Below are 22,579 nucleotides of genomic sequence, written 5' to 3'. Positions count from 1 at the left end.
TTCCTTTTGGTAACTGTCAATGGTTTAGTAACCGCCACTCCACTTCCCATCAAAGTAAGGAGTAAAAAATAGGAAACTACTTCTCTAATTGTATAACCAAAATTTTAGAGATTAGATCACATAACTCCATTTTAATAAAAGACTAAAGACATACACGGGTCATGTGGGACATTAGAAAAATATCTAACAATTAGAGGACTTGAACTATGTAAATTCTTTTGCACATTCATGCGAAGGTATTTGCATGTGACTTACATTTGAAAATTATTAGGGGAGTGTTGCTACATTCATATTTGTATGTGATTTATAGTCTACGGTGGAAAGTATTTGAAAAGAAAAGCAAAATTGTAAAAATTTATAGGGTTAGATAATTTGTGTTATGAGACCTTTCCTCCCCGTCCCCCTCTAGATGTACCCCGTCTATGAGATTCACCTTCAATTTGGTTGTTAAAAGAAATGTTAAAAAGTTTCCTAAATTGACATTTGCTACCATGTGATGTATTTTAGAATGGGTTTGTGGTTGAAAAGATTAATTTATTAATATTGGAATTTTAATTTGAGAAAATATATTAAATCATAACTTTAATTTTTTTCAAAAATTAATTAGGAATGTTGATTTTAATAGAATTTAGATGAGTATGACTTTTGTTTTGGAGTTCTAATTAAAATTTTTTTGTAGAAATTGATAATAATTTTTTTTAATTTTGTTATAAAGTAAAAGGTTGAATTTTTAAAATTCAAAGGAATTCATTTCTAACCCAAATTGTATGATTTTAGTGTTATCATTTTTTATTTTTGAATGTTAAATTTATAAAATTTAGTTTGGTTGAAAATTACATGAATTACGATAATAAATAGTGATGGTATGCAATGTAATTTTGATTTTGATTTAAATTTTTTTTTAATTCATTTTAGATTGATTTTCTATCCAAATTAAGTGATTTTTGTATTTTTTATTTATTTTTTCAGTAATAATTTAAAAAAAAAATCTAAATTTTCATGAGAAATAAAAATAAATAAAAATAGCAATTTTTTTTTAGTCCTATTCAATTTTTCTTGATGAAAATTTTGTTAATTTATAATAAATTCATTTTCATTCAAACTATACAAATTTTGTAGTTTAAATTGTTTTTAAATTATCTTAAATTTTCAGACAAATTTATCTTAAAAATAATAAGTTAAAATACAAATAACTCTAAAAATATCACTTAAGTCTTAAAAAAATACCCCTTAATTTTAAGTTTTAAAAATATACCCCTTAAAAAATTCCCTCTTTTATTTTATTTTAAGGCTGGCCCAGGTTAGGTTTGGAGCCTGACTTGCAACAGGTTTGGGCTTAAGGTCAAGTTTGGGCCCATCTGGATTCTGCTCCCCCACCAAACACAACTTGTTTCAAGTGGCCCATGAATATGGCCCACTGAAGTGTCGGTTCCTTAATTTTATACTTGATTTGAAAATTAACAAGACAAGCAAAAGGAGAAAAACACTAAAATATGGTCATCATCATACATTAAGGCCGTGTTTGGAGGATATATATAGGATCTGATATCTTTCTATATTATATTCCATGAAAATGATATCTTCCCATATTGCATTCAAATGTTTGATATTTTTTTAGATAAAAATACACTACATTTTAATGATTATTATAAAAAAAAATATGAAATTTCTCTCACATTTATTATTATTTGAAAATTATTCTATAATTTATAAATTAGTAGGCAATTTTTATTTTTTTATAATAATATTTTTAAATAAAATATTTAAAATTTATAAATAAGAAAAGTACGCTATGATGTTAAATATATGAAACCATTTGGTATATGTTAAAATATTATATTTAATAATATTGTATATGAATATTATTTTAGGTTGAATTATTTACATAATTTTTAAAATTCTTTTCTTTTTTTAAAAATTTGACAATGAAAAGAAAATAGAGAAAAAAAAATAGAAGAAAAAAAGAAGAAAAATAAAAATAAATTTAAAATCAATAAATTATTTTTATATTTTCTTTCAAATTCATATCATTTATTCTCTCGTCATATAAATATTAAATAATTTAAAAATATTTAAATTTTTAATAAAATTTAATTATATTTGATTTTTTTTTCTATTTTTTATAATAAAAGCAAACATAAAAAAATTATTTTTTAATATTTTTTTTATTTTTTTCTTGAACCAAAAATAACGAGGTAATTTTTTTTCTTTTATTTTTTTAATTTGATGTTATAAAAGAAAATTGGGATGACATAGAAACATGGAAGTACAAAACCCAAAGAATTCCAAGTACATTTTTGGAGGAGATATTTTTTAATGGACCCATTCTGGTTTCGACAATGGTAGGTGCTACCATTCTTGGGCATTTAGATTCAGATCTAATTCAGCCCCCACTTCTACTCAAATATCAGCCCAATTAAAGCTATACGATTTTTTTAATTTTTTTTTAGGTTTTTGGTACGAAGGTGCGAGCTCTCTCTCAATTTCATACATTTTCTAAGGCAAGATGCGTGCCACAAACAAATTCAAGAGCTACCTAAAAAGCTTAGAAAGAAGGGAATTGACGTTTGTGAATGTTTTTCCATACCAATTGCTTTTACATTAGTGATTAAATTTGGTTAAAATTTAAGTATGGATTTATTTAAAATTGATATAAGAGCTTATTTAATTTAATTTTTTATTTTGGAAAATAATTGAAAAAAAATACTAAAATTTTGATGAAATAGAAACGAAAAGCAGAAAACAGGAGCAAAGAAAGTGAATAGGGAGAGCAATAAATAGATGGGGCAGATACGAGACCTGAAAGGACCACAAAATTTAACAAGACGACGATAAAATCTGTGGAAAAAGCTTGAGTTAGCAAATCAATCCCAGGCTGGCATTGAAAATCAAATCTACCTGGTGGCTGTGGCTTTTGCAATTGGGGTTTGGGAATTGGGACCCCCTTCTCCTCGATTCTCACTCCAAACCCTCCCCATTTTTCTCGTCCATCCGCCTCGCAAGTACGGTACTTGGTCCCCTCAATATCTCGTTATCAAAAATAATAATATCCTTTGACACCACCATTGAATGTAGCTGTGTGGTTCATGTATGGAGATATGGCCGGATTCATCATTAATTTTACTAGGAAAGATGCTACCATATGGTATCTTAGTATAACAATACCTATCCTCAGATAGATCTCAACAAGTAACATAATAACATCACTAGCTATCACCACATTACTCTTAGGTTGCCTAGTCTCTTAGATGTGATTCTACATTTGTGTTTGGGAAATGAACGATTTTCGAAATCGATACTCATAATGTACGATGAAATCTAAGTCATTTAACAAAGTTACAAATATATAGGGTTTGTATAAATTCAATACCCATCGAAGTTTGAATTTGGATCATTAACAATGAAGGATGAAATCTCAGCCATTGAACAAAGTTACAGATATATGTGATCAGGTATAAAAGTAATGAAACTTGACCTACATACGTGGTATCACATGATTTGTGGTGTATTTTTTGTAAACACTAAAAAAGTATATTTTGATATTATATATAGGTCGGGAAAAAAAATTTGTAAACTTTGATATACAAACAATAAAATCAATATACAAATGAATGAGATTTAGATTACATTTGACAGTGATTTGAAGAAATGTTTTTAATCTTTCTAATATTTGAAAAATAAAAAATTTTAAGTATTAGAAATTATAGAAATACTCTCTAAAATCACTGTCAAACACACTCTTAAATATAAAACAATGAAATCAAATTTAAATACAAATCAATGAAACTTAAAATATGTATGTGGCATTATCTAATTGATCTCGTTTTTCGATATAATCGAGACTATAACAAGACTCTTTGGTTTACTTTTGAAATTGCATTTAATGTAGATCTTGTAACCATATAACAAAGTGTGATTTAGTTTTCTCAATGCATGAAACTTGTACTTTGTGTATTGTGTTGGATCACATCAAATAAAAAAAAGAAGAAAAAAAGACTGTGATCAACCAGCTTTTACGGGGTGGTCTTTTAAAAATTACTAGAATTCAATGTATAAAATATATAGTGTGTCAAGGACTCTCCTGCGAAAATCTAGAACATGTGAAATTAAATGTATAGGTAATAAAAATAAGTAGGTTGCTTTAGTTTTGATACATTGAAGATGCCACCGGACTGAGTTGAGCTCATACATCTTTGTCAAAGGGGGAGGCCGTATGGGTTCAAGTTTAATTGTTAGTTGCTCAGTTTTAGTAATCAATATAACTTTACATTCATTAAACATTAATGTAACAACCAAATGTATTAATTGGAAGAAAATTATTATAACTATAGGTAGAACTCCTTTAATTATATTAATTTTCAAGAAGCTATATTTGGATAAGGGGAGTAGAAAGGAAAGGAAAATAGAATGAAAATGATGAGGAAAAGGGAAAAGGGGGAAAAGAGAAAATAAAAAAATTAAATTAAATTTAGTAGAAAAATAGTTAAAATTTTTATTATATTTCATCTTATTTTACATTTTTCACAATAAATAAAAAAATTTGAAGTTCTTTTTGTTGTAGTGCAATAATAATATCTTAAGGTTTGAGGATGAATTTACCTAAATGATGGTTCTTAGAACAGACTTACGTCATGTGATATCAAATGTTATAAAAAGTTTAATCATTATTATTGAATATCGATTAATTTTTAAATAAAATGATTAAAATTTAAATTATTAATATCAAAGTAAGAATTATGAGAACATTATATTAGGGAAATGATCGTAAGAATATATAATATGATATCTGAATATCATAAAAGACTTGATCAATTTGTATTAGATACTAATTAATTAATTTTTGGATGAAACAGAGGAATGCAACACTTCTTGTTTTTTCTAATACTTCATGTGATTCAAGTGAAATGTAGAGAATCAAATATACTTACCCAATTAATGATTGGAAAGATTAGTAAAGACCTATAAACTTCTCCACACATTCAAAATGGTGCCAATGGGAAAAGACGGAACTCATTACAAGCCTGCAAATTGCCAAATTATAGACGGCACGAAAAAAAAAAAGGAACAAAAAAAGGGGGCACCTTTAGGGATAGTTCCCTGTAAAGTTTCTCAATTTATTTTCCCGATGAAATATTGCACGTGTAGCAAGTCACAAGGAAAGGAGAAAGAAGAGGTAGCAGTGAGCAGTGAGTAGTAGCTAGAAGCATTGCACGTGTAACAAGTAGTGGCGAGTTGGGGAAATGGTTTTGACACAAATCTCAAGACAAAGTTGTCAATAAATGCCGTCTAAAAGTGTGGGGTCGGAGGCACAAAAAACAAAAGTCTTTAAAGGAATACCAATTCCTCCATGCCCATTCTTGCCCTTCTACACACTGTCGGCGAGTCGTATTTTCGCCCTTTTCTTTTCTATTTGGCCGAATGGGTGGATTAAACAAAGGAGAAAGCTAAGCTGGTTTGTCTGTACTTTGCATTTACAAAGAGGAGGCAAAGTATCTTATTATCCGATCTTCATATCTCTTCCTCCTCCTTCCACTCACCTTCCAATTGGCAATTCTCCCCACTTTCATCTCTCCCTCTCCTTCTATGTACATCAAGTACCATGTACCCAAATGTTGTATAAATTCTTCGCAAACCCTCCATTTTTCTTAACACCCTCTTCTCTCTCTCTCAATTTCTCCATTCTTCCGCATACAAAATTTCCTTGAACCCCATTTCATAGCAATACCCTTCTGTCTCTCCCTCTCCCCCCTTAAACAAAGTTCTCTAAAACCCTTGATCTTTAATAGCAGAAACAGCAAAAACTCCATCTCCCTTCCCCTCTCACTCTTTGAAATCACAGAGATGGAATCATCATCATCATCATCATCATCTGCCCTCACAATCTCTCCTAGAAAGCTGAGGACCGATCTCTACTCCTACTCATACCAAGAAGATTCAAACACCCCACTAGTCATCTCAGTCCTGGCTTCCCTGATCGAGAGAACAATGGCCAGAAACGAAAGAATCGCAAAGAACAGCCCGAGGGGTCTGTCCAGATACCTGAGAACCGGGGTGTTTGATTGCCATGAGACTCCAGACATGACCATCCAATCATATCTAGAGAGAATCTTCAGGTATACCAGAGCTGGACCATCTGTATACGTGGTCGCCTACGTCTACATCGATCGCTTTTGCCAGATCAATCCCGGGTTCCGCATCAGCGCCAGCAATGTACACGGACTTCTCATCACCACAATCATGGTCGCCTCCAAGTACGTCGAAGACATGTGAGTAGAAACTTCTCCACCATTTTAGCTTTTCCTATCAAAAATATGTTTCCCATTATATAATTCTCATCTCCCTTCTCTTTCTTTTTTCACAGGAATTACAGAAATTCGTACTACGCAAGAGTGGGAGGATTAACCACCAACGAAATGAACGAATTAGAGGTGGAGTTCCTATTCCTAATGGGCTTCAAACTGCATGTGAATGTGAGTGTCTTCGAGAGCTACTGCAGCCATTTTAGAGAGGGAAGTGAGCATTGGAGGAGGATACCACATAGAGAAGACTCTCAGATGCGCCGAAGAAATCAAATCACGACAGATTGTAGAAAGGAGATACAATCGGATTGCCAGGGTCACTTTGTAAATTAAATTACCACTTTTTTTTTCTTTTTCTTTTTTTTTTGTGGGTATTTTTTGGGTCTAATATTTGGTCAAAAGGGTTACTTAATTATAATGTATAGAAGAATGTATGGTTATGTTTTAGTTTCTTCCTTGATTTAGTGCTTCCAGTAGGGGCGTGAAGAGTGATGTATAAATATGCTATTCCGCTATGAGAGTGCTTTGATTTTGCTGTAATTGTAAAAATTAAAATCTTATGATTTATACTTTTATTTCAAAAAATTGATACTTTTTTTTATTTTTTTTATGAAATATTAAATAGTATATTTGCATTTTTAAAAATATAAGTTGAAAATAAAAATAAAAAGACATAAGAATGGGGAAATGAAAAATATTCCTTTTCTTGAAATAAAAATATCACCCCCTGTCGAGAATCTCTACTGTTCATGTTCAAAAACCAATTTTTGTTTTTCATTTTAAATGGTTATAATTACCTTTTTAAAGTATATTTTTAGAAAATAATTTTTCCTTTAATAATCAATAATCTTATTATTTTTCTTAAAACAATATTATTATGATTACTTCTCAAACTTAAAAGTCCCTGATAGTAATTCTACAAACCCTTTTAACTTAAAAAGTATTTTTAAAAATACATTAGGTGATTGGCAAAATTTTAAAAACACTTTTAAAAGTTTGAAAAATTATTTTAGCATTAAAAAATCACTGGTAGGGTTTTACGAAGAACACTTTATCTTAAAAACACTTCTTGGAAAAATACTTTAAGTAAACAGTCTTAAAGACATTTTAAGAGTGTTTGTTAATAATTTTAAGAAGTGTTTTGAATTTTTCTAATACTATAAAATTTTTATTTTTTAAATATTAAAAATACTTCCTAAAATCACCATCAAATGTACTTTAAGTAATTTAAAAGTTAAATATCAAATTGTATATGATATTGTTGTTTTATATTTTATCTTATTATTTTATATTTTGATTTAATTTATTAGAATTAATTGATCAAAATAGATGAAATAATCCTCATATTTATGAATTTAACTCATTCCATTTTTTTTTTAAGATTAACCTATTTTTGACATATATATACCCTTTATTATTTCAACTATTATATATATATATTAAAAGAAAATATTATTTTTACAATAAAAAATACATATTTTTAATCAAAATTAGACTAAAAAATGGATAAAAAGTTAAAATTTTAAAATTGGATTTCTAATTACTCTTTCAATTAAATGACTCATTTATTTATATATTCAACTTCCTGTACAATCATTGAAGAATCCGTTAAACATTAATTTTAAGATATGTTTTTAATCTAGAAAGTATTTCTAGAAAAAAATAGAAATACTTTCAAAATTTTTCAAAATCATTTATAATATTTTTTTATTATAAAAACATAAGATAGATGATTATCATAAAAATATTTTGGAGTAAACACTTTTATCCAAAAAAAAATACATTGCAAAATTTTAAATTTTATTATATATTTTGAGTAGGGAGGAATAATTCAAAAATTTCCCTTTTAAACGATTCCATATTTTGTGAAATTGAATGATTCCAATTTCGCTGAATTGATGTAGTCCACATAAACATAAAATCCCACCAATAAAATGGAACCATAAGAAATGCCATGGAAGCCTCATTTCATTTCAAAGAAAAGAGCACCATCAATCAGTGTCGCTTCCACAATCCTAAAATAGACTGTGCTTGTCCTCACATGACGTTCCCCAGTTCAAATCCCATGTCAGACTGCAGTAGAAGACTCATTTCATTTTCATTGTGACCAGCACCCACTACCCACCAGTAGATGCTCTTGCCAGTTGCCACCACTGTTTTCCCTAAAATTGACCATGGGAAGTGAAATTCAATGCCAAACGAACCGAAACAAGATTAATTTATAACCTATGATTGATTAATATTCAGAATATTAATTGGTTTTATTTTTTATAAGATAAAGTCTGAGTTATGAACTGGTTTTGGCACAATTGGACATAGCCTTATTTTAATTTTGTGGACAATGTTTTTTAAGTTTGACCTTATCTTCCTTGTATGGATGAATGATTTAATTAGACTAAGTAACGATTTGATATATTAAAACATTATATTATAAACTTATATATATGGATACTAATCATAGTGTATTACCAACAGAAGACAAGTTTTGGTAGGAAAAGGAAAAGGAAAAGGTGAAGTGATGAGTGGACAGGGAGTTGATATGAGAGGCATCTTCTGCATTATAGGGCTCAAACTAACAATAATTAAATCGTTTCATTTCCTTTCCTTTTGTTTTATTGCTTAACAATGGCTTAGTGCTTCCTTTATGTCATCCTTTTATGAGGTTTTAGGTCATAGCCTTTTAGGCCATGACCTACCAATGAGACTATTTTTTAAAAAACAAGTGGCTTCACACGCTTGCCTACAGATTTATAACATAACATCTAAGTGGGGAATGTGAATAAATTTATAACATAATGTATTGACATCTAAAATCATAATTTATGAACAAAAGAAGTATTAAAAGTTCTTAGTGAAAATAATTCAAACGCATTAGTAAGATTCTCTATTTTAAACATGACAAAATGGGTTTCAACCAGGTTTTATACTTAATGTTTTGAGTATGACCTAAAATTCTCTATTCTTATGTGTTGGATTGAAAATGATGATTATTTTTCCTGTGTTTGATTACTGATTTTAGAAAGTGTTTTAACATTTTTTTTTAATATTTGAAAATAATTTTTTTAATAAAAATCTTTAAATACTAAAAAAAAATTAAAAACACTTTCTAAAATCAGTAATCAAACACAGGAAAAATAATCATCATTTTCAATCCAACACATAAGAATAGAGAATTTTAGGTCATACTCAAAACATTAAGTATAAAACCTTTGGTTGAAACCCATTATGTCATGTTTAAAATAGAGAATCTTACTAATGCGTTTGAATTATTTTCACTAGAACTTTTAATACTTCTTTTGTTCATAAATTATGATTTTAGATGTCAATACATTATGTTATAAATTTATTCACATTCCCCACTTAGATGTTATGTTATAAATCTGTAGGCAAGCGTGTGAAGCCACTTGTTTTTTAAAAATAGTCTCATTGGTAGGTCATGGCCTAAAGGCTATGACCTAAAACCTCATAAAAGGATGACATAAAGGAAGCACTAAGCCATTGTTAAGCAATAAAACAAAAGGAAAGGAAATGAAACGATTTAATTATTGTTAGTTTGAGGCCCTATAATGCAGAAGATGCCTCTCATATCAACTCCCTGTCCACTCATCACTTCACCTTTTCCTTTCCTTTTCCCTACCAAAACTTGTCTTCTGTTGGTAATACACTATGATTAGTATCCATATATATAAGTTTATAATATAATGTTTTAATATATCAAATCGTTACTTAGTCTAATTAAATCATTCATCCATACAAGGAGATAAGGTCAACTTAAAAAACATTGTCCACAAAATTAAAATAAGGCTATGTCCAATTGTGCCAAAACCAGTTCATAACTCAGACTTTATCTTATAAAAAAATAAAAACCAATTAATATTCTGAATATTAATCAATCATAGGTTATAAATTAATCTTGTTTCGGTTCGTTTGGCATTGAATTTCACTTCCATGGTCAATTTTAGGGAAAACAGTGGTGGCAACTGGCAAGAGCATCTACTGGTGGGTAGTGGGTGCTGGTCACAATGAAAATGAAATGAGTCTTCTACTGCAGTCTGACATGGATTTGAACTGGGGAACGTCATGTGAGGACAAGCACAGTCTATTTTAGGATTGTGGAAGCGACACTGATTGATGGTGCTCTTTTCTTTGAAATGAAATGAGGCTTCCATGGCATTTCTTATGGTTCCATTTTATTGGTGGGATTTTATGTTTATGTGGACTACATCAATTCAGCGAAATTGGAATCATTCAATTTCACAAAATATGGAATCGTTTAAAAGGGAAATTTTTGAATTATTCCTCCCTACTCAAAATATATAATAAAATTTAAAATTTTGCAATGTATTTTTTTTTGGATAAAAGTGTTTACTCCAAAAATATTTTTATGATAATCATCTATCTTATGTTTTTATAATAAAAAAATATTATAAATGATTTTGAAAAATTTTGAAAGTATTTCTATTTTTTCTAGAAATACTTTCTAGATTAAAAACATATCTTAAAATTAATGTTTAACGGATTCTTCAATGATTGTACAGGAAGTTGAATATATAAATAAATGAGTCATTTAATTGAAAGAGTAATTAGAAATCCAATTTTAAAATTTTAACTTTTTATCCATTTTTTAGTCTAATTTTGATTAAAAATATGTATTTTTTATTGTAAAAATAATATTTTCTTTTAATATATATATATAATAGTTGAAATAATAAAGGGTATATATATGTCAAAAATAGGTTAATCTTAAAAAAAAAAATGGAATGAGTTAAATTCATAAATATGAGGATTATTTCATCTATTTTGATCAATTAATTCTAAATAAATTAAATCAAAATTAAAAATAATAATGATAAAATATAAAACAACAATATCATATACAATTTGATATTTAACTTTTAAATTACTTAAAGTACATTTGATGGTGATTTTAGGAAGTATTTTTAATATTTAAAAAATAAAAATTTTATAGTATTAGAAAAATTCAAAACACTTCTTAAAATTATTAACAAACACTCTTAAAATGTCTTTAAGACTGTTTACTTAAAGTATTTTTCCAAGAAGTGTTTTTAAGATAAAGTGTTCTTCGTAAAACCCTACCAGTGATTTTTTAATGCTAAAAATAATTTTTCAAACTTTTAAAAGTGTTTTTAAAATTTTGCCAATCACCTAATGTATTTTTAAAAATACTTTTTAAGTTAAAAGGGTTTGTAGAATTACTATCAGGGACTTTTAAGTTTGAGAAGTAATCATAATAATATTGTTTTAAGAAAAATAATAAGATTATTGATTATTAAAGGAAAAATTATTTTCTAAAAATATACTTTAAAAAGGTAATTATAACCATTTAAAATGAAAAACAAAAATTGGTTTTTGAACATGAACAGTAGAGATTCTCGACAGGGGGTGATATTTTTATTTCAAGAAAAGGAATATTTTTCATTTCCCCATTCTTATGTCTTTTTATTTTTAATTTTCAACTTATATTTTTAAAATGCAAATATACTATTTAATATTTCATAAAAAAAATAAAAAAAAGTATCAATTTTTTGAAATAAAAGTATAAATCATAAGATTTTAATTTTTACAATTACAGCAAAATCAAAGCACTCTCATAGCGGAATAGCATATTTATACATCACTCTTCACGCCCCTACTGGAAGCACTAAATCAAGGAAAAAAACTAAAACATAACCATACATTCTTCTATACATTATAATTAAGTAACCCTTTTGACCAAATATTAGACCCAAAAATACCCACAAAAAAAAAAGAAAAAGAAAAAAAAAAGTGGTAATTTAATTTACAAAGTGACCCTGGCAATCCGATTGTATCTCCTTTCTACAATCTGTCGTGATTTGATTTCTTCGGCGCATCTGAGAGTCTTCTCTATGTGGTATCCTCCTCCAATGCTCACTTCCCTCTCTAAATGGCTGCAGTAGCTCTCGAAGACACTCACATTCACATGCAGTTTGAAGCCCATTAGGAATAGGAACTCCACCTCTAATTCGTTCATTTCGTTGGTGGTTAATCCTCCCACTCTTGCGTAGTACGAATTTCTGTAATTCCTGTGAAAAAAGAAAGAGAAGGGAGATGAGAATTATATAATGGGAAACATATTTTTGATAGGAAAAGCTAAAATGGTGGAGAAGTTTCTACTCACATGTCTTCGACGTACTTGGAGGCGACCATGATTGTGGTGATGAGAAGTCCGTGTACATTGCTGGCGCTGATGCGGAACCCGGGATTGATCTGGCAAAAGCGATCGATGTAGACGTAGGCGACCACGTATACAGATGGTCCAGCTCTGGTATACCTGAAGATTCTCTCTAGATATGATTGGATGGTCATGTCTGGAGTCTCATGGCAATCAAACACCCCGGTTCTCAGGTATCTGGACAGACCCCTCGGGCTGTTCTTTGCGATTCTTTCGTTTCTGGCCATTGTTCTCTCGATCAGGGAAGCCAGGACTGAGATGACTAGTGGGGTGTTTGAATCTTCTTGGTATGAGTAGGAGTAGAGATCGGTCCTCAGCTTTCTAGGAGAGATTGTGAGGGCAGATGATGATGATGATGATGATGATTCCATCTCTGTGATTTCAAAGAGTGAGAGGGAAGGGAGATGGAGTTTTGCTGTTTCTGCTATTAAAGATCAAGGGTTTTAGAGAACTTTGTTTAAGGGGGGAGAGGGAGAGACAGAAGGGTATTGCTATGAAATGGGGTTCAAGGAAATTTTGTATGCGGAAGAATGGAGAAATTGAGAGAGAGAGAAGAGGGTGTTAAGAAAAATGGAGGGTTTGCGAAGAATTTATACAACATTTGGGTACATGGTACTTGATGTACATAGAAGGAGAGGGAGAGATGAAAGTGGGGAGAATTGCCAATTGGAAGGTGAGTGGAAGGAGGAGGAAGAGATATGAAGATCGGATAATAAGATACTTTGCCTCCTCTTTGTAAATGCAAAGTACAGACAAACCAGCTTAGCTTTCTCCTTTGTTTAATCCACCCATTCGGCCAAATAGAAAAGAAAAAGGGCGAAAATACGACTCGCCGACAGTGTGTAGAAGGGCAAGAATGGGCATGGAGGAATTGGTATTCCTTTAAAGACTTTTGTTTTTTGTGCCTCCGACCCCACACTTTTAGACGGCATTTATTGACAACTTTGTCTTGAGATTTGTGTCAAAACCATTTCCCCAACTCGCCACTACTTGTTACACGTGCAATGCTTCTAGCTACTACTCACTGCTCACTGCTACCTCTTCTTTCTCCTTTCCTTGTGACTTGCTACACGTGCAATATTTCATCGGGAAAATAAATTGAGAAACTTTACAGGGAACTATCCCTAAAAGGTGCCCCCTTTTTTGGTTCCTTTTTTTTTCTTCGTGCCGTCTATAATTTGGCAATTTGCAGGCTTGTAATGAGTTCCGTCTTTTCCCATTGGCACCATTTTGAATGTGTGGAGAAGTTTATAGGTCTTTACTAATCTTTCCAATCATTAATTGGGTAAGTATATTTGATTCTCTACATTTCACTTGAATCACATGAAGTATTAGAAAAAACAAGAAGTGTTGCATTCCTCTGTTTCATCCAAAAATTAATTAATTAGTATCTAATACAAATTGATCAAGTCTTTTATGATATTCAGATATCATATTATATATTCTTACGATCATTTCCCTAATATAATGTTCTCATAATTCTTACTTTGATATTAATAATTTAAATTTTAATCATTTTATTTAAAAATTAATCGATATTCAATAATAATGATTAAACTTTTTATAACATTTGATATCACATGACGTAAGTCTGTTCTAAGAACCATCATTTAGATAATTCATCCTCAAACCTTAAGATATTATTATTGCACTACAACAAAAAGAACTTCAAATTTTTTATTTATTGTGAAAAATGTAAAATAAGATGAAATATAATAAAAATTTTAACTATTTTTCTACTAAATTTAATTTAATTTTTTTATTTTCTCTTTTCCCCCTTTCCCTTTTCCTCATCATTTTCATTCTATTTTCCTTTCCTTTCTACTCCCCTTATCCAAATATAGCTTCTTGAAAATTAATATAATTAAAGGAGTTCTACCTATAGTTATAATAATTTTCTTCCAATTAATACATTTGGTTGTTACATTAATGTTTAATGAATGTAAAGTTATATTGATTACTAAAACTGAGCAACTAACAATTAAACTTGAACCCATACGGCCTCCCCCTTTGACAAAGATGTATGAGCTCAACTCAGTCCGGTGGCATCTTCAATGTATCAAAACTAAAGCAACCTACTTATTTTTATTACCTATACATTTAATTTCACATGTTCTAGATTTTCGCAGGAGAGTCCTTGACACACTATATATTTTATACATTGAATTCTAGTAATTTTTAAAAGACCACCCCGTAAAAGCTGGTTGATCACAGTCTTTTTTTCTTCTTTTTTTTATTTGATGTGATCCAACACAATACACAAAGTACAAGTTTCATGCATTGAGAAAACTAAATCACACTTTGTTATATGGTTACAAGATCTACATTAAATGCAATTTCAAAAGTAAACCAAAGAGTCTTGTTATAGTCTCGATTATATCGAAAAACGAGATCAATTAGATAATGCCACATACATATTTTAAGTTTCATTGATTTGTATTTAAATTTGATTTCATTGTTTTATATTTAAGAGTGTGTTTGACAGTGATTTTAGAGAGTATTTCTATAATTTCTAATACTTAAAATTTTTTATTTTTCAAATATTAGAAAGATTAAAAACATTTCTTCAAATCACTGTCAAATGTAATCTAAATCTCATTCATTTGTATATTGATTTTATTGTTTGTATATCAAAGTTTACAAATTTTTTTTCCCGACCTATTATATAATATCAAAATATACTTTTTAGTGTTACAAAAAATACACCACAAATCATGTGATACCACGTATGTAGGTCAAGTTTCATTACTTTATACCTGATCACATATATCTGTAACTTTGTTCAATGGCTGAGATTTCATCCTTCATTGTTAATGATCCAAATTCAAACTTCGATGGGTATTGAATTTATACAAACCCTATATATTTGTAACTTTGTTAAATGACTTAGATTTCATCGTACATTATGAGTATCGATTTCGAAAATCGTTCATTTCCCAAACACAAATGTAGAATCACATCTAAGAGACTAGGCAACCTAAGAGTAATGTGGTGATAGCTAGTGATGTTATTATGTTACTTGTTGAGATCTATCTGAGGATAGGTATTGTTATACTAAGATACCATATGGTAGCATCTTTCCTAGTAAAATTAATGATGAATCCGGCCATATCTCCATACATGAACCACACAGCTACATTCAATGGTGGTGTCAAAGGATATTATTATTTTGATAACGAGATATTGAGGGGACCAAGTACCGTACTTGCGAGGCGGTATGGACGAGAAAAATGGGGAGGGTTTGGAGTGAGAATCGAGGAGAAGGGGGTCCCAATTCCCAAACCCCAATTGCAAAAGCCACAGCCACCAGGTAGATTTGATTTTCAATGCCAGCCTGGGGATTGATTTGCTAACTCAAGCTTTTTCCACAGATTTTATCGTCGTCTTGTTAAATTTTGTGGTCCTTTCAGGTCTCGTATCTGCCCCATCTATTTATTGCTCTCCCTATTCACTTTCTTTGCTCCTGTTTTCTGCTTTTCGTTTCTATTTCATCAAAATTTTAGTATTTTTTTTCAATTATTTTCCAAAATAAAAAATTAAATTAAATAAGCTCTTATATCAATTTTAAATAAATCCATACTTAAATTTTAACCAAATTTAATCACTAATGTAAAAGCAATTGGTATGGAAAAACATTCACAAACGTCAATTCCCTTCTTTCTAAGCTTTTTAGGTAGCTCTTGAATTTGTTTGTGGCACGCATCTTGCCTTAGAAAATGTATGAAATTGAGAGAGAGCTCGCACCTTCGTACCAAAAACCTAAAAAAAAATTAAAAAAATCGTATAGCTTTAATTGGGCTGATATTTGAGTAGAAGTGGGGCTGAATTAGATCTGAATCTAAATGCCCAAGAATGGTAGCACCTACCATTGTCGAAACCAGAATGGGTCCATTAAAAAAATATCTCCTCCCAAAAATGTACTTGGAATTCTTTGGGTTTTGTACTTCCATGTTTCTATGTCATCCCAATTTTCTTTTATAACATCAAATTAAAAAAATAAAAGAAAAAAAAATTACCTCGTTATTTTTGGTTCAAGAAAAAATAAAAAAAATATTAAAAAAATAATTTTTTTATGTTTGCTTTTATTATAAAAAATAGAAAAAAAAATCAAATATAATTAAATTTTATTAAAAATTTAAATATTTTTAAATTATTTAATATTTATATGACGAGAGAATAAATGACATGAATTTGAAAGAAAATATAAAAATAATTTATTGATTTTAAATTTATTTTTTATTTTTCTTCTTTTTTTTCTTCTATTTTTTTTTTCTCTATTTTCTTTTCATTGTCAAATTTTTAAAAAAAGAAAAGAATTTTAAAAATTATGTAAATAATTCAACCTAAAATAATATTCATATACAATATTATTAAATATAATATTTTAACATATACCAAATGGTTTCATATATTTAACATCATAGCGTACTTTTCTTATTTATAAATTTTAAATATTTTATTTAAAAATATTATTATAAAAAAATAAAAATTGCCTACTAATTTATAAATTATAGAATAATTTTCAAATAATAATAAATGTGAGAGAAATTTCATATTTTTTTTTATAATAATCATTAAAATGTAGTGTATTTTTATCTAAAAAAATATCAAACATTTGAATGCAATATGGGAAGATATCATTTTCATGGAATATAATATAGAAAGATATCAGATCCTATATATATCCTCCAAACACGGCCTTAATGTATGATGATGACCATATTTTAGTGTTTTTCTCCTTTTGCTTGTCTTGTTAATTTTCAAATCAAGTATAAAATTAAGGAACCGACACTTCAGTGGGCCATATTCATGGGCCACTTGAAACAAGTTGTGTTTGGTGGGGGAGCAGAATCCAGATGGGCCCAAACTTGACCTTAAGCCCAAACCTGTTGCAAGTCAGGCTCCAAACCTAACCTGGGCCAGCCTTAAAATAAAAATAAAAGAGGGAATTTTTTAAGGGGTATATTTTTAAAACTTAAAATTAAGGGGTATTTTTTTAAGACTTAAGTGATATTTTTAGAGTTATTTGTATTTTAACTTATTATTTTTAAGATAAATTTGTCTGAAAATTTAAGATAATTTAAAACAATTTAAACTACAAAATTTGTATAGTTTGAATGAAAAATGAATTTATTATAAATTAACAAATTTTCATCAAGAAAAATTGAATAGGACTAAAAAAAAATTGCTATTTTTATTTATTTTTATTTCTCATGAAAATTTAGATTTTTTTTTTAAATTATTACTGAAAAAATAAATAAAAAATACAAAAATCACTTAATTTGGATAGAAAATCAATCTAAAATGAATTAAAAAAAAATTAAATCAAAATCAAAATTACATTGCATACCATCACTATTTATTATCGTAATTCATGTAATTTTCAACCAAACTAAATTTTATAAATTTAACATTCAAAAATAAAAATGATAACACTAAAATCATACAATTTGGGTTAGAAATGAATTCCTTTGAATTTTAAAAATTCAACCTTTTACTTTATAACAAAATTAAAAAAATTATTATCAATTTCTACAAAAAAATTTTAATTAGAACTCCAAAACAAAAGTCATACTCATCTAAATTCTATTAAAATCAACATTCCTAATTAATTTTTGAAAAAAATTAAAGTTATGATTTAATATATTTCTCAAATTAAAATTCCAATATTAATAAATTAATCTTTTCAACCACAAACCCATTCTAAAATACATCACATGGTAGCAAATGTCAATTTAGGAAACTTTTTAACATTTCTTTTAACAACCAAATTGAAGGTGAATCTCATAGACGGGGTACATCTAGAGGGGGACGGGGAGGAAAGGTCTCATAACACAAATTATCTAACCCTATAAATTTTTACAATTTGCTTTTCTTTTCAAATACTTCCACCGTAGACTATAAATCACATACAAATATGAATGTAGCAACACTCCCCTAATAATTTTCAAATGTAAGTCACATGCAAATACCTTCGCATGAATGTGCAAAAGAATTTACATAGTTCAAGTCCTCTAATTGTTAGATATTTTTCTAATGTCCCACATGACCCGTGTATGTCTTTAGTCTTTTATTAAAATGGAGTTATGTGATCTAATCTCTAAAATTTTGGTTATACAATTAGAGAAGTAGTTTCCTATTTTTACTCCTTACTTTGATGGGAAGTGGAGTGGCGGTTACTAAACCATTGACAGTTACCAAAGGAAATAGGTCCCCTCTCTACCCATTTAAGTAGCATTGTATGGTTACCATCATGTGTGTGTGTGGAATGTAATTTTCATTTAAGAGAAAGGGCTAAGAGAGAGAAACCTATCTCCCGGAGAATTCTACATTTTCAGATCAAGAATTAACTGAAAAAATTGCTATGAATTCCGGTATGTTATTTATGTTTGTGAAAATCATGATAGTCAAGATTTTGGAATTTATAAAGCATTAAGTTTGCGTTTAATTTCATTTACACTAATCCTTCACGGACTACTTGACCAATACCTTCACATTTCAGTGGCATACCTTCATCTTTTGAAGGACACTAGGTCTCCTCATTAAGCTTGATCTTGGCCTCCTCTTGAAACTCACTCAAGTGGAAAATGAGTGTTAACTCAAACCCAATTAGTTTAGAAATTGAGAGATGAATAAATGAATCAAACTATTTGAAAACAATTTGGATCATAATAAGAAAGTTGAATTTTCTTGGCAATCAAACACCCCAAATTAGGTAAGTAAAAGAGAAAACAATGGAATGATGACCGTAAGTGTCTCAACCTTTCAAGAAGCAATTTTTATTTTTTAAGTGAAAAAAAGCCCTTTATCCAACAGTTGAAATGAGATAAAAAAAAAATTATAATCTGGATTGATCCGACTTGAAACTAGATCAAGAGAATGTTGAACACTAAGTAAAAAAAAAATGTCTCTCCAACTCCAAAAACAATATTTCAAGGAAAAACACAATTTGAAAGATATAGTTGATTCAATTTCATTCACTTCCAACCTCAACTATATACTTTAGTCCCTTAGCAAATTCAACAACTTGATTTTCATTAAACAAATATTCTAAAGAAAATTTGGAGAAACTAAGTTAGGAGACACTTGGAATTTTCTTTGAAATTACTAACCTAGCTAAGCACTCAGACAAATATAATGAGAAAAATAATTATTATCCAATTATTAAATTTATAGTCAATTATTGTAAATTTTTTATTATGGTAATAAATTTTAATATATTAGGATAACTGGAAATATAATGGATTACTATTCTTTTCATTTGCTAGTTTTCAAATTAAAATAAAAAATATAATAATTAATTTTATTTACATGGATAAAAACACATAATTTAACACTTAATTGTATTTAGTTCTATTCATATTTAACTTAAATTCAAATCTATTTAAATTTCAAAAAAAAAAAACACACATGTATAAATTTGGGAATTGAAATTTTAGAGTCATAAAAAATGTTCCTCTAGTTTTTGGTTTTTGACTGATTACTAAGTTTTCTGAATTATTACTAAAACTCCTTTTCCAACTAATATATTATAAGATTTATTTGATCTAAATTTTTACCCAGATGGTTTGACTAAAAAAATCTAGCTCTGCCATATAATTCCAACTTAGGGATGGTAAGGGATGAGATGGGTTACCCTCATTCCAACCCCACCCTGTCTATTTAAAATAATTATTATCTCTATTCTATTAAAAATTTTTAATTACATTAAAATAAATATATTTTATAAATAATTAATTAGAAACTTATTTATATTGAAAAGTATTATTATTATTATTATTATTATTATTATTACCTATTAAAAATAGAAAATTAAATTAAATTTAAAATTTAATTTTATATATAATTAGATGGGGTGAGACAAGGTAATACCTGAACCCACCTCAGGTTTAGAAAAAAAAAATTCCAAATCTGCCTTTAACCTATTTATTTAAATTTCAAACCTATCCCATTAAGGGTGTGGTAGAGTGGGCACCTGGAAAAACTTGCCCCTTTGCAATCCCTATTCTAACTCTTTAACTTAGGTTGGGTGGATTGTGGGGGTTGGGGTTGGGTTTTGGTCATATTGGAACAGGTTGAACCTATTGGTTATAATTGGGTTGAGTTTTGTCTAAAAATTTCTTTGACACTTTTCTTATCATTTTTCTTAAATCCTTATACATTTATATACCAAACTTTGAATACTAATTTAGATCACATTTAGATTATAAAATAGCAAGTATTAAAAAACAAATAATATTGTATACAAATATAAATTACAAAATTATAAAAATATTAAATTGGGTTCTGATTGTGCCAAGTCTCCCCCCCAACCCAATTACTGAATTGAGATTGGATGGGCTCGTGGAAAATGAACAATCAGTACAAGCCCATGGCACTCTAGTTAGGCGCAAGAAACTTTATGGATCAGGTTCTTACTACCCAGCCCAAGTCATCCATTTGGTCCAAAGATGAAGGCCTACAGTTTTAGGCCTGCTTAACTTGCAATAGATCCACTAACTTTTGCCACTTTGGAGCCGAGCCCAAATTTTATCCACTCACTCCTCAGTTGGGCTGCTTTGGCAAGTAACTGCCAAAGTAGCCATAAGCTTCACATTTTTCATTTGGATTTTTCCATCTTACAAGAAGAAGAGTCCAGATTTTAGGGCCCATTGTACCAAACTTCAGACTCAAATCATTTTTGAGAATCTGCATTCGGAGTTGACAACACATGGATGATTCATCTCTGTCATGGTTGCAACTTCCAAGTCATGTTTTCCTGTTAAGCTACAATTCAGATGGCCGGTGACGCAGGTACGTTGTCGGAACCAAACAAGGGCCCATTTCAAGATTCATGCACCATGAAAATATCCCACATCAATGATCCTTCAAACTGAAAACCCAGAAAAAAAAATGTGATACAAGAAGAAAAATTCCAATAATTAAGGTCATTGATGGCATGACCAATAAAAGTTAGGTGCCATCGTCCACATGCCACATCGATGTCATTGAGGCCCAATTTGATCCAATGAATTGGCAATTCGAACAAGATCACTCCACATATAAAATGGGCATGGAAAATTGGTAGGGGTATTAAATGCGACCATTGATATGGGGTCATCACATGGTCTAGGTATCTGTTACCTCTTAACAATATTGTGGTCCAACACTCCCAGTTGGGTCATTACAGCCTTGCAAAACCCACAAAATTGATCCAAAATTTATTCACTTTTGGCGATCATAAACACTTGTCACTGTCTGTCACTTGAGAAAAGTTGAACCAAATGCTTTTTCTTGCCCAATTTGCAAAGCCAAAGGTTACGAGAGCCGTTTGAGGAATCCTATTTTGCCGCCCTTCACTTAAATTTCCTCGGTTTTGATACCACCTTGTTAAGAGCATACATGAGTACTATCAAATATGTAGTAGCCGATTTGAAGTTACACCTAAAATAAAAAGCATGAATCATAATATCTCTTTGCATTTCCCATATTAGTCTTTTTAATGGATTTGGAATTTGTTGGAAATGAATTAATCGGACTTCTTCCGTAGCCTGCAAATATAGGATTCAGAACTAATTCACTTTCGACGAAATTTTATAAAAGCAATTGTTAATAAAGTCACATATTTATGAGCAATAGTTAAAAAACATAAGACGAGATTTTAACATGGTTTGATGATTAATATTATGTATACATTTATTGAGCATACCAACATTCAAGAATCCATTAATTAAAGGAGAATAAGAATGTTATAATGTTGAGAACTTTCTTTCTCTTCTCATAATTGCACATGCTTTCTCTTTTTCACGGAATTCTAAATCATAAAGGGATTAAATTTAACATGCACAAACTCGTTATTTAATAAATAACAAAATTTATCCAAGAACATTGCCCTCTTAAATCCTGTGAGTTAACCGAAAAATTTGACCTCGACATTCTTTGCATAGTGCAACAAAATTGGTTCAAGTTTTATAATCCAACAACAATTACTTTATCTTTACCCCTTTGGTTGAATGCTTTTTGATCCGGTGATTTCACTTGGAAAGAGTTTTTCTCAAATGCTTAAGTAAGATTGGGAAACGTATAA

The 22,579-nt window shown here is 29.3% G+C and overlaps 2 protein-coding genes across 2 annotated transcripts; one reads left to right on the top strand and one right to left on the bottom strand.

Moving 5' to 3' along the window:
* The first annotated feature begins 5,802 nt into the window (after positions 1–5,802).
* On the top strand, positions 5,803–6,672 carry LOC117932427 (cyclin-U2-1-like). Its single transcript, XM_034853673.1, is given in 3 exon segments — positions 5,803–6,266; positions 6,362–6,500; positions 6,502–6,672. Coding segments are annotated over 3 exon segments (690 nt in total). The 5' UTR covers positions 5,803–5,841; the 3' UTR covers positions 6,628–6,672.
* A 5,217-nt stretch (positions 6,673–11,889) lies between these two features.
* On the bottom strand, positions 11,890–12,909 carry LOC117932398 (cyclin-U2-1-like). Its single transcript, XM_034853642.1, has 2 exons — positions 12,460–12,909; positions 11,890–12,364 (listed from the first exon to the last, which is right to left on the bottom strand). Exons 1-2 carry the CDS (start codon positions 12,882–12,884, stop codon positions 12,100–12,102), a joined length of 690 nt encoding a protein of 229 aa, XP_034709533.1. The 5' UTR covers positions 12,885–12,909; the 3' UTR covers positions 11,890–12,099.
* Between the last annotated feature and the right edge of the window lie 9,670 nt (positions 12,910–22,579).

This window comes from Vitis riparia, chromosome 15 (assembly GCF_004353265.1).
Source record: "Vitis riparia cultivar Riparia Gloire de Montpellier isolate 1030 chromosome 15, EGFV_Vit.rip_1.0, whole genome shotgun sequence".
NCBI lineage: Eukaryota > Viridiplantae > Streptophyta > Magnoliopsida > Vitales > Vitaceae > Vitis > Vitis riparia.
This window is presented reverse-complemented; position numbering and strand designations above follow the sequence as displayed.

Coding starts and splice junctions, on each gene's coding strand:
- LOC117932398 (XM_034853642.1), bottom strand. CDS start 12,884: ATGGAATCATCATCATCATCATCATCATCTGCCCTCACAATCTCTCCT. Junction 12,365..12,459: donor TCCAAGTACGTCGAAGACAT/GTGAGTAGAAAC, acceptor CTTTTTTCACAG/GAATTACAGAAATTCGTACT.